The sequence below is a fragment of the Antechinus flavipes genome, chromosome 1, assembly GCF_016432865.1.
Source record: "Antechinus flavipes isolate AdamAnt ecotype Samford, QLD, Australia chromosome 1, AdamAnt_v2, whole genome shotgun sequence".
Lineage (NCBI taxonomy): Eukaryota > Metazoa > Chordata > Mammalia > Dasyuromorphia > Dasyuridae > Antechinus > Antechinus flavipes.
The window spans coordinates 249,398,366-249,412,307 of record NC_067398.1 but is presented as its reverse complement, the minus strand read 5'-3'; the positions used below and the strand labels follow the sequence as shown (position 1 = coordinate 249,412,307).

General features: G+C 33.5%; 1 protein-coding gene across 1 annotated transcript in view; it reads left to right on the top strand.

Annotated features, from left to right (window-relative positions):
- The window catches only part of SDK1 (sidekick cell adhesion molecule 1), a 400,458-nt gene that overhangs the window by 257,247 nt on the left and 129,269 nt on the right, over positions 1–13,942 (top strand). The window contains exons 28-30 of the mRNA XM_052000079.1: positions 9,800–9,935; positions 11,621–11,680; positions 13,332–13,433. Coding sequence (XP_051856039.1) covers positions 9,800–9,935; positions 11,621–11,680; positions 13,332–13,433 — 298 coding nt within the window. The remainder of the gene's footprint in view (positions 1–9,799; positions 9,936–11,620; positions 11,681–13,331; positions 13,434–13,942) is intronic.

Sequence of the window (13,942 nt, the reverse complement as noted above, 5' to 3'; positions counted from 1 at the left end):
ATTCCAAGCCCAATGCTCCATCCTAGCTGCCTCATGTATTTTTTAAAAGTTGTTTTCAATTTTTAACATTGATAAAGATATATCATTTTTTAAAAATGTGATTTCAATGATCCATAAAAAAATTTAAAAAAATCTGTCAAGCACATAACTTCACTAAAAATCACTTATAAGTTAAAGATCACTGATTTGGAATCAGAGGACCTGGACTGAGATCTCAGCTCTGGCATTTAATACTTGTATGAGCTTGTTTCCACATGTTTAATGAAAAAGTTAAATTAGAATAATAGCATCAAACTCAAACAAAAATAGGGATCACCAATCCACACTATGGTTCCTAGTAGGTCACATATTAACTTAGTTTTAAAATATATCATTATCTAATTATAACATTATTATACATTATGACATATTATACTTATACACATTATAAATCTATGTATCTACTTAAAGTTATCTATTATAACTAGTATACATTTTTCCATAATATACATTATACATTTACAAATGTATACATTTGTATACATGCATATTATAATTAAAATATATATAATCTACTTAACATTATTATACATTATTACATATTATATTTATACCTATTATATTATAATTATAACATTATATGTTATTATTTATATTTTATTATAATTATAACATCTATATATCTATAGCTACTTAGCATTATCTATTATACATTACATGTTATGTTTATTTACATTATAACATTATATACCTACTTAACATTATCTATTATAATATTATCTAATGCATCTATTTTAGTATATTTTTATTCATTTTGTTAGATATTTCTCAATTGCATTTTACTCTGATAATGTCATGGGCTGTCCAGGCTTCTAGTATGACCCCTCTGGACTAGATCTTTTAAGGCTGAACTTTAAGCTTGGAGCCTATGATATGTACATAATCAGCATTCTTCTGAATCAGAGCTTCTAGGAGACTGCAACTGTTTCTGGAAGTAGAATGCTTTGAGTTTAATGGCCATTTGGCCTTCCTGTGAAGCAGTTTTATTTCTGGTTAAATCCACTGATTTCATTTGGGGGACACTGGCATTACTACTTGGCATTGCTACAAAGAGCTCACATATCTCTAACTCACCCCTAATTCTAAGGACCAATGGTTTATTTATTTATTTTTTTTGACCTGGGATTTTTTAGAGGTATCTGGGGCCTACCAGACAGTGATTCAAACCTCCCTTAACCTGACTGACATTTAAGGTCTGTATAATCCAATGCTCATCTTTTTTTTAGTCTTCTTTCTCATTATTCTAAATATTCCTCATGTTCCCGCCAAATCTGGTCTATTCACCATTTCCCAAATATACCTGGAACTCTCCAACTTCTGCCATTCTCTGCACACTTTCACCATTCAATTCTACCATTCAAAAAATTCTTCTCATTCTGTGCATGTCACCTAACATGAAGGCCTCTCTGTTTTCTATAATCTCTGGAGCTAGCATGATTCAATGGAAATAGTTTTGGATTTGTAATCAAAAGTTCTAATTTCAGTTTGCACCTCTGCTTTCTATATCATCCTGGGCAAGGATGCAAACAAGTTGAGTGGTATAAAGAAAATCTTAAATGGTGTTTAAATTTGACAATTCCAAGTCATGTTGTACCAATGATATAGCATTTACCTTATTTTGTCTTACATTACAATTATTTGTAGTCAAGTGTTAGTTCCTTAGCAATTAATCCCAAAGAACAGAGACATTGCTATTAGTGCTTTGTTCATTGCTGATGTTCAATAAATATTCATTAGAGCCTAAATGGTACTGTGTTTAGGAATTGGTTTGAAATCAGGAGGATGTGAATTCAAATCCTACTTCAGACTTTTTAAAACTTTGTGACCCTGGGGAAGTCACTTAAATGTATGTTTGCCTTAGTTTCCTTATCTGTAAAATGGGGATAATAATAGCAATTATATTCAGGGTTGTTATGAGGATAAACTGAGTTAATATTTGTCAATCATGTTGCATATCTTAAAACACTTTGTAAATGTTTATTTTCATTATTATTATTGTTGCTATTCATTCAGTCACTTTTCCCAAACCAGTCATGGGTCAACTTTGCTAAAATACCATGAACCTTCATCCCATCATAGAAATTTGAAGTAGAATAGATCTCAGAGATCACTTAGTCCAGTTCCTCATTAAAAAAAAAAAAAAAAAAAAGTTTTGTTGAAGTGTTTTGTCTTTTCTATTACAAACTCTTACATATTACACCCACTACATGAAAATTTTCTTATAACAAAGTAAAACTAATGATGAATTCATCTGAAAGTACATGCAATATTTTACATTTGTAACATCCCTTATACCCCTCTCTTTTTAAAAACTAAAAGAAATCTATTTTCTCTACTTCCTATTTTCACCTCATTAAAAAAAGAAAAGAAAAAATTATAGTAAATATGCATAATCAAGCAACACTAATTCCCTCAATGACTGTCTATATACAAAAGTCATGTAAACATATATATATATATATACATATATATATACATACACATATGTAATATATATGTTTGAATGCATATATACAAATGTGTGAATACATATACTCCTGTATCTTAATCCATCCCCCTTCTGCCATGTTTAATCTGTTTCATTATTGGTCCTCCAGAATCATGAATGGTCATTGTATTGATCATAGTTGAAAAAGCTTCTATTATTGTCTATTTTTATAGTATTATTGTTGTTAAATACATTTGCCTCCTAGATCTACTCATTTTATTATTCATCAGATTATAAAAGTCCTAAAAACTGATTATTTTTATAATAATGATGTTATAAGTTGTTCTTCTAAGAGTTTTGCTTATTTCAGAATGCATTTCTTACAGCACAATAGCACATCCATCACATTCAGACACCATGATTTATTCAATCATTCCTCAATTGATGGACATCTTTTTAGTTTCTAATATTTTGCTATCACAAACTGAGAGTCACAGTGCTAAAGTGACTTGCTCAAATTCACACAATATCAAGTGGTCCTTCTGATCTCCAAATTCAAGGTTCAATAGAATACTGTATCATAACTGCCTCCAAAAACATAAGGTATTGATTTCATGATATATATGAATGAATATACAAAAGAAAGAAATACTCACTGTGAGCTGGAGTAGATGGGAAAAGGTCATGGAAGTGACAGGACTTGAAGTAGGCCATGGAGGATGGGCAAGCAATAACTAATTAGAAGGAAAGGAATCTGATTAAGGCAGAGAGTAACGAGCTTAATATGTGGTAAAGCAAGGTAGCACAATGTTTTAGAATGTTTTCCAAAAAACTTTTAATTTCTAGCATCTATATAGACAGAAAAAATTCATTGTCTTTTGAGTTGCTCTGTATATCACTTACTACAGTCCCTGTCACATAGTAGGTCTTATTTTAAAATTTTTATTTAATATTTTATTTTACCCCAGTTTCATGTAATAACAATTTTCAACATTTATTTTTAAAATTTTGAGTTCCAAATTTTGTCCCTTCTTCCTCCCCTACTCTCCCTCATTGAGAAGGTAAGCAATTCAATTTAGGTTATATATGTATTGTCATGCAAAACATTTTCAGAATAGTCATGTTATTAAAAAAAAAAAAAAAAACATAGAACTCCCATCCCCCAAAAAATCCCTCAAGAAAAATAATTAAAAAAAAAAAAGTATGCTTCAATCTGTAGTGAGATATCATCAATTCTTTCTCTGGGAGTGGATAGTACTTTTTATTATAAATTCTTCAGAGCTGTCTTAGATCACTATATTGCTGATCATACCTAAGTCATTCACAGCTATCTATCTTATTGTATTGTTGTGACCTTGTACATGGTACATTTCACTTTGTATCAACTCATGGAAGTCTTTCCATCTTTTTCTGAGAGCATCCTGCTCATCATTTCTCATAGCACAATAGTATTCCATCATATATTATATACCATAATTTGATTTGGTATTTGATGGGCCTCCTCTTAATTTCCAGTTCTTTGCTCCAAGAAAAGAGCAGTTATATTTTCATACTTAAAAGTACATTTCCTTTTTTTTTTTTTAATCTCTTTTGGGATATAGACCTAATAGTTGTATTGCTAAGTCAAAGGATTTTATAGCTCTTTGGTATAGTTTCAAATTGCTCTACATAATTGTTGAATCAATTCTCAACTCTACCGATAGTACATTAGTGTCACATTTTCTCCATATCTTCTTCAACATTTATCATTTTTCTTTTCTGCTCCTTTAGCCAATCCAGTACCTCATGGTACTACCTCAGAATTGTTTTAATTTGCAATCCTCCAGTCAATAGTGAGTTAAAACATTTTTTTCATATGGCTATAGACAGCTTTGATTACTTCATCTGAAAACTTCATATCTTTTGATCATTTATAAGTTGGGGAATGGCTCTTATTTTTATAAATTTGACTCTGTTCTCTGTATGTTTGAGAAATAAGGCCTTTAACAGGGAGATTTGCTTCAGAATTTTTTCCTACTTATTGTTAACTGTACCTCCTATATTGCCGCCAACTCATGTTATTCTATTCTCTTTCTCCTTTTACTTTGTCCCTCCTCAAAAGTGTTTTGCTTCTGATTATCTCCTTCCCTAGTCTGCCTTTCTTTCTATCACCTCCCTTTCATCCTCTTTCAGTTTTCTACTTTTCTATAGAGTAAGATAGATTTCTATAGTCAATTGAGTATGTTATTCCCTCTTTGACTCAATTCTGATAAAAGTAAGGTTCACTGCCCTCTTTATCTTTACCTGCCCTCTTTTTCCCTCCACTGTAAAAGCTTTTTCTTGCTTTTATCTTATCCTCCCTCTCCCTTTTCTTTTCTTCCACTATATTTTTCACTCTTTATTTTTATTTTTTTCAGATGTCATCCCTTTATATTCAGCTCATACCTGTGCCCTATGTCTCCTCTAATAGGAGATATAGAATGCCTTCTAACTGCCCTTATAATAAGAAACTTCTTAGGAGTTACAAACTAGGAATATAAACAATTTAACATTATTAAGTGCCGTATGATTTCCCTTTCCTGTTTACCTTTTTATTCTTCTCTTCAGTCTTTTATTTGAAAGTCTAATTTTCTATTCAGCTCTAATCTTTTCATCAAGAATGCTTGAAAGCCCTCTGTTTCACTGAATGCCATTTTTTTCCACTGAAGAATTACATTCAGTTTGGCTGGGTAGGCGATTTTTTTTTTTTTTAACTGTAATTCCAATTCCTTTGCCTTCCAGGATATCATATTCCAAGCCCTCCAAACCTTAAATGTAGAAGCTGCTAAATCTTGTATTATTCTGACTGAGGCTCCATGATACTTGAATTGTTTCTTTCTGGCTGTTTGTATTATTTTATCCTTGACTTGGGACCTCTGCAATTTGGCTATAATATTCCTAGGAGTTTTCAATTTGGAATCTCTTTTAGAAGAGTAGATTCTTTCAGTTTCTATTTTAATCTTTGGTTCTAGACTGTCAGGACAGTGTTCCTTGATAATTTCTTGAAAGATGATTCCTGGACCAATCAGACTTCCAAGAAAATATTTTAATGCTCTAGAAAAAATAACAACAAAATTCATATGGAACAATAAAAAGTCGAGAATCTCAAGGGAATTAATGAAAAAAAATCAAATGAAGGTGGTCTAGCTGTACCCGATCTAAAATTATATTATAAAGCAGCAGTCACCAAAACCATTTGGTATTGGCTAAGAAATAGATTAGTTGATCAGTGGAAAAGGTTAGGTTCACAAGACAGAATAGTCAACTATAGCAATCTAGTGTTTGACAAACCCAAAGATCCTAACTTTTGGGATAAGAATTCATTATTTGATAAAAACTGCTGGGATAACTGGAAATTAGTATGGCAGAAATTAGGCATGGACCCACACTTAACATCATATACCAAGATAAGATCAAAATGGCTCCATGACCTAGGCATAAAGAATGAGATTATAAACAAATTAGAGGAACATAGGATAGTTTATCTCTCAGACTTGTGGAGGAAAAAGAAATTTGTGACCAAAGATGAACTAGAGACCATTACTGATCACAAAATAGAAAATGTTGATTATATCAAATTAAAAAGCCTTTGTACAAACAAAACTAATGCAAACAAGATTAGAAGGGAAGCAACAAACTGGGAAAACATCTTTATAGTTAAAGGTTCTGATAAAGGCCTCATTTCCAAAATATATAGGGAACTGACTCAAATTTATAAGAAATCAAGCCATTCTCCAATTGATAAATGGTCAAAGGATATGAACAAACAATTTTCAGAGGATGAAATTGAAACTATTACCACTCATATGAAAGAGTGTTCCAAATCATTATTGATCAGAGAAATGCAAATTAAGACAACTCTGAGATACCACTACACACCTGTCAGATTGGCTAAGATGACAGGAAAAAATAATGATGAATGTTGGACGGGATGCAGGAAAACTGGGACACTAATGCATTGTTGGTGGAGTTGTGAACGAATCCAACCATTCTGGAGAGCAATCTGGAATTATGCCCAAAAAATTATCAAATTGTGCATACCCTTTGATTCAGCAGTGTTTCTATTGGGCTTATATCCCAAAGAAATACTAAAGAAGGGAAAGGGACCTGTATGTGCCAAAATGTTTGTGGCAGCCCTGTTTGTAGTGGCTAGAAACTGGAAAATGAATGGATGCCCATCATTTGGAGAATGGCTGGGTAAATTGTGGTATATGAATGTTATGGAATATTATTGTTCTATAAGGAATGACCAGCAGGATGAATACAGAGAGGCTTGGAGAGACCTACATGGACTGATGCTAAGTGAGATGAGCAGAACCAGGAGATCATTATACACTTCAACAACGATATTGTATGAGGATGTATTCTGATGGAAGTGGATTTCTTTGACAAAGAGACCTAACTGAGTTTCAATGGATAAATGATGGACAGAAGCAGCTACATCCAAAGAAAGAATACTGGGAAACGAATATGAACTATTTGCATTTTTTATTTTCTTCCTGGGTTATTTTTACTTTCTGAATCCAATTCTCCCTGTGCAACAAGAGAACTGTTCGGTTCTGCACACATATATTGTATCTAGGATATACTGCAACATATCTAACATATATAGGACTGCTTGCCATCTAGGGGAGGGGAAAAATCAAAACAGAAGTGAGTGCAAGGGATAATGTAAAAAATTACCCTGGCATGGATCTGTCAATATAAAGTTATTATTAAATAAAATAAAATTTAAAAAAAAAAAAAGAAAGATGATTCCTGGGCTCTTTTTTTGGTTATGGCTTTCAGGTAATCCAATAATTTTAAAATTATCTTTTCTGGTTCTATTTTCCAGGGCAATTGTTTTTCCAGTGTGATATTTCATATTGTCTTCTATTTCATTTTTTGAGTTTTGTTTTATTGTTTCTTGATTTCTTTTAGCTTCTATTTGCTCAATTCTAATTTTAAAAAAATATTTTAGTGAATTTTTTTTTATCTCCTTTTACATTTGTCCAATTCCACTGTAATTTTTTTTTTTTAAATGGGGCAATTAGGGTTAAGTGACTTGTTCAGAATCACACAGCTATTTAAGTATTAAGTATCTGAGGCCAGATTTGAGTCAGATCATCCTGACTCCAAGATCAGAGTACTATGCACTGTGTCATATAGCTAGCCCCCAATTCTACTTTTTAAAGAATTTTATCTTTGGGGAGTTTTTGTACCTCACTTTCCATTTGGCCAGTTCTTCTTTTTAAGGCATTCTTCTGCTAATTGGCTTTTTGTACTTCTCTTACCATTTGGCCTACTCTATTTTGTAAGATGTTATTTTCTTCAGTCTAGGGGTGTGTGTGTGTGTGTGTGTGTGTGTGTGTGTGTGTGTATTGACTCATTTTTCATGATTCTTTTACATTACTCTCATTTCTTTTCTTAATTTCTCTAACTCTCTTATTTGAATTTCAAAATCCTTTTTGAGCTTTTCTCTGGCCCAAGACCAATTTTTCTTGAAGGATTTGGATGTAGAGCTTTGACTTTGTTACTTTCTTCTGTGTGTGTTTTAATCTTCCTTGCCACTATAGTAACTTACTATGGTCAGAATTTGTTTCTATTGTTTGCTCATTTTCCCAGTCTAATAATTTTTAACTCTATTAAAGTAAGGCTTCACTTCTAAGATAGAGGGTTCATTGTCCCAAATTTTAAGGGTTTTGTGGAACTATTTTCAGAGATACTTCTAGGGGCCTATAAATTTTCATTCTTTTAAGATGATATGATCTAAAGAGAGGTGTTTACTGTTATTCTCTTGACCTGTGCTTTGACCAGTGAGTGACCACAAGCACTCTTTCTAATCCGGAACTGTGAAGCAGGTTCCCTTCCACTATGGCTGCAAGCTAGGGTGTACTAGTGCTCCTCCTCACCCTAGGACTGCCATCCAGGACTGTGTGTGGACAAATATGAGTGTGGACAAAACAATAGAGTCTAACCTTAGGGCTAGCAAAAAAGACCAGTCATCTCCCTCTAACAAGTTCAACCCTCTTGTCATTTGTGGGCTGAGGGTTCCAAAAAAGCAGCTACTGCTGCTGCTGATTCAGTAGCTCCCAAGGCCCATTCCTATTTCTATCCCAATTCCTATTTCTGTTGCTGGGACTGGAATTCTCATTCAGACATGAAAGAACTTTCTTGCTGACTTTCTAAATTGTCTTTGGTGTCTGTGGGCTGAGAGGTCTGGAAACCTCCACTGTTGCTACTGATTCAGCTGCTCAGAAGCCTGAAACTGGTTTTCTGGGGACTGGACTGCATTTCTGCTTGACTGCACTTCCCTCTCATTTTGGTGCAACAGATCTTTCTTGCCATCATTCTACATTGTCCTGGGCTGGAAAATTGTTTTATTTTGTCTTTTTGGTCTTCTGATACTAGAATTTGTTTAGAGTCAATATTTAAAGGTTTTTGGAGAGGTGTGGGAGAGAGTTCAGGTGAGTCTCTGACTTTATTCCATAATCTTGGATCCACATCCCTAGTATGTGTTTATTAAATGTTTATTGATTCACTAATTTTAAAAGCAAATACTAAAAGAAATTAGGGGAATTAATAAAGATATATAAGAAATCACTGAGAGATACCAAATAGACAGACACGTATGCTGTAGGTAGAATTATTTGTTGGGAAACAGTGATTACTTCTACCCTATAAAATTAAGTTCTTATAATTTATTAAGCATCTACTTACCCACTGTAATTTTCTGTATAAAATGAAACCAAATAAAAACAGATGTGGTTCTTAAATTTAAAAAAAATGGAGATAATCTGACTAGATAGAAAAATACCTTCCAATTAGATTATCAAGATCTTGATTTATACTCCAGACTCAGGCCAATGACCCTTGTGTTTTTGTAGTTTGTTATTTCCAGTACCTACTAACCTAATAGCCCAAGAGCTACTATGTTTTGAATTCTTCTCTGTCTTCTATTTGTTGGATGGAATTTAATATTTTTATTTCCTTATTTTCTGGATTAGTTAAATGATTAAAATTGCACATGTGTGGGCACACACATACACATGAGAAGACAAATATCTTGCCGAATTAAGAAATTCAGTGCTCTAAAAAGCTTGCACAATAACATCATAGCCCATAAATTAGTCACTATGTCCCACTAAGTCTTGTTTTATAAGAAATCTAATTTTTTCTTATTCATTTATGCTGTTATATTATCTAGTCAGGTGTACCTTCACATTCTGTCATCACTCTTGTCTAATTTACATTGAGATCAGTAACAGAAGGCCACTCATTTTTTTTTTTTTTTAATTCCCATCCTTCATTAAGTAAATTTGACCTTTTTTGCAGCCACCAAGGGATGAGAGTCTGAATGGCCTTCTTGTGGGATACCGAATCTATTATCGGGAGCTGGAGTATGAAGCTGGACCAGGAACAGAATCCAAGACTGTCAAAAATCCCTCAGCTCTAAGAGCAGAACTCACACGTGAGTATTCTTTCCCTTCTGACCAAAATTCTGTATTTATATAGGGCCTAATGACTAGTCAGATACATTTAAAACACCTCTAGGTAGAGTTCAGAGGAGTTGCTGGTGAATTATAACCATTTGGAATTAAAGATAAGCCCTAATCATTGACATGCCATTTGATCAATCTCAATTCTGCTTAGACACAATGTTGATTGGATGTGATAAATATGACACGATACCAGAGACTTGAACAACTTGAAAGGTCTGCTTCTTTCTCATCTCATCCTTAATTTAGGGAAAGTTTGGTGGTATTTTTAAAAAATTTCTTGTTCTGGGAATAATGTTATAAACAGTAGCCATACCCCCCATGACATTAGGACAGGGAGGTGGCTGAGGAGATAAAATGCCAGCCTCAGAGTAAGAAAGAACTGAGTTTAAATTCAGCCTTGTACACTTACTATGTTACTCTAGGCAAGTCACTTAATCTTGTTTGTTTCAGTTCCCTCAGCTGTAAAATTAGTTGGAAAAGGAAACCATTATAGTATTATTGCCAAGGAAACTCAAAATAGCCTTACAATTGAGTCAGACCCAACAGAACAATAGCAACAACAACTATGACCTTCTAATACAATGGGAAAACAAGGATGCCACATTTTTATTTTTTGGATGGTACATTATATTGCTCCCTACTATCTTCCATTGTCTTGGGTTATTTACCGAGAACCATTTGTTATATTTCTTTCATGCCCCTTGCTTCCCAATAACTCATCTGGTGGTAACCTTTGATTTAGACCAGGTTCTTTTCCTCCAAATAATCTGTAAAAACAGAGGCCCACTTGCTTAAATTGCAGCTGTTTTCCTTCTTTTCATGTTTCACTGCTGTGGTTTAAAGTTGGCTTAGTACCAATGATGCAGGATCAGCTAATCCAGTTATAATTTGGGAAGGATATTTGATGAAGGGAAATGATTGTTTTTAGACAGACTTCATCTGCCTGCACAAAGAAATATTGACATATCCCTTAGCTGTCCCTTTCTGATTACTAATATGCAATGATGATTTTCCTGGGTTTGTTTTGTTATTGTTAGATTTTTGTTGCGTTATGAGTGTGTGCTTTTGTGTGGGTGTTGGTATTTTCTCTTTTTTTAATCTAAGAGTGCATTGTTGATATTAGAGATGCTCCATCCTCAAGCATGGGTTCTGAATCATTTTGCTTATATTTTAGAAATCCATTATTTCAGAAGTCCTTCAGTTTTCAGGTTGTCTCATCTTTTTAGGATAGGATAGGATTGGAAGAGCCTTGCTCTTCAGCATGAGCAGACTGAAAATGATGCACACCACACAGTAATTGGAAAAGTAATTTCCTCGACAGAAATGGCTTTGAATTCTTCTAGTGGCTCCATGCTACATCGTGTCAAATACTAATTTGTTCCATTTAATCAAAGGAATAAACACATTTCCCCCACATCGAGTATTTGCATGGCTTTCTATATTATGTAGGAATGCAGTAATCCCTGGCGAATGGGATGATTTGATGTGTTATGGGAGGCAGTGTGGATTTTATCGCCCTTCGAGTTACAACGCTAAAGCTAGAACTAGGTCTGTTTGGGGTTTGCATCATTTCCCTCTCTCTCTGCTGTACATCATTTAAAATAACTATTTCCCTGCATGGTAACTAGCTTTCTGCTTTGCTTATCCTGAATAGCCCAAAGCAGCTTCAAGACAGTGAACAGCAGCTCTGCATTAACAACGTATGAATTAACACGTAAGTGAACACTGCCTTTGGCACAAAATCTTTGTAACTGTGGAAAGTACAATCTGGGCAAGTGCTATTGGCCTCCTCAATGGACCCAGTGGAAATTAGTTTGAATTAATAGTTTCTCTGCTTTTCAACATTTGCTAATAATAATAATAATAATAAAATAAAAGTTAAGAAACATTCAGAAACATATTGGGGAAAGGAATTTAATGACTTCTAGGTCTTCATGATTTTTAATAGTAAGAGAAATCTGACTTATTAACCTCTCCTTTCTAATTTCATAATAAGAGAAATCTGACTTGTTAGCCTCCCCTTTTTAATTTCATCTGAATTTTAACCAAATCATATTTCTTTTCCTTTAATTCTTGCATAGCGATGTTTTCCAGCTGCAAGGAATGGATTAGGGAGGGACTCAAAAAATTTGCTTTTGGTAGAGAAGGGCACTGGGTTAGAAAATGAATAAACAAAGTTAAAAGGCCAACTGTTTTATAGTGATGATGGTTCACTAGATAGGGCTTGCTCCAGGCTTTTGAATTACATATCTGAAACAGGCCAAAAAGTTAAGCTCAAACCCTACACAAAGCACTTTTACTCAAATATGTGCTGTTTTCCTCCTGACTGGACCTTACTTTTTATAGTTTACCATTAGAATGAACTCTATTGTTGAACCTCAAAGACAAGTCTATCTGAAACAAGAAAGTTATTTGCTTTGACTTTATATTATTTATAAGGTAACACAATTCCAGAGACATCAAATATATCATTTAAGTGTGAATCTGAAACTAAAGATGATGGACACCTGACTTGGAGATGTGATTTGGAACTCTTGTAAATATTTTTGGAAAAATATCAAGGGATCAGACTCATTGAACTTTATTGGGCTGATGATATGCCGGGAACTATGAGGATGAAAGCATAATTCTCTTCCTGAACAGAAAATGTTCAGCAATATGACATTTTCACACCTTTGTATACAAATGCACCAACACAAATGTACGACTTTAACCCACAATTACCTACTGATAAAGTAATCTTAGTAAAAAGGGAAGTTGTCAAATTTGATTTTGCACAGACGCACACACACACACACACACACACACACACAAGTATACACAAACATATATTTTTGCAGATCTTAAGAGTGCCAAATTTCTCCTCTGAAAACCAGCCCTACATAAGGGTTAAGACACAATACATGGTAATGAATAACTCTGGAGCCTTTGGTCTATTTGCTCCACCTTTTTCACATTTAGTCAAATCAAATAAATTGTTATTAAATACATCTCACTAGAATTGTGAACTAACAGTATACCTAAGCCCAAATCATGCTTTGCAATCCACATACCAAGCATGCTGCGAAAAAAGAAAATCTGGTGCAGTACTTGTCTCTGAATACAGAATAAGATGCTTTTCTGCAATGTAGCTGCTTAATTAATGATTAGTCGCAGGAAGGGCAATACTGTTAATGATCTAATTGAGATTTTATGTACATTCTCATAATTACTGCATTCAAGAAAGACTTCTAAAGAAATTTCTGCCCATTCAATGAGTGTTGAGAAGTTCAAAAGGGAATATATTTTTTAAAAATAGATAATAGTCCTAAGAGATAGGTGTTAAAATATTTTACTCCTGCTTTTTTTTTTTTTCAACTTTGCAGATTTGAAGAAATATAAACGCTATGAAGTGATAATGACTGCATATAATATCATTGGGGAGAGCCCAGCTAGTGCTCCTGTGGAAGTCTTTGTAGGAGAAGCTGGTAAGCACCTGATATATTTCCTATTCAATGTGACTATTTCAAAACACTAAAAATGGAGTACGTAAAAATGCTACTTCATACCTTTTCCAACCAAATATTACAGTACTTATGCTATTCCTTCTCTCAATTTAGTAATCTGGAATAAGAGAATAAGGAGCTTTTTATAATCATGGTTTCTCCCATGAAGTAGGTTTAGATGGAAAAGGCTTACTCTGTTGAGAGCTGTAATTCCTTGATGCTAAAGTGAACAATCAATATTTGCTTTTGAGATTCAAATATCTGAATTCAAAATACATATTACAATCGGTGATTGAAATTTGCTTAAATTAGAACACACAAAAAAGTTATTGTTGCAACAGAAAACTAATATGGTACATAACTTGAATTAAAAACAAATCAATTTTTCTCCCTTCTTTGTATAACTAACATTTAGCACAGTAGTTGGTGTATAGTAAGTGTTTTTAAAATGTGTATTGATTGCTTAACAGATGGTCATTTAAGAGGAAGAT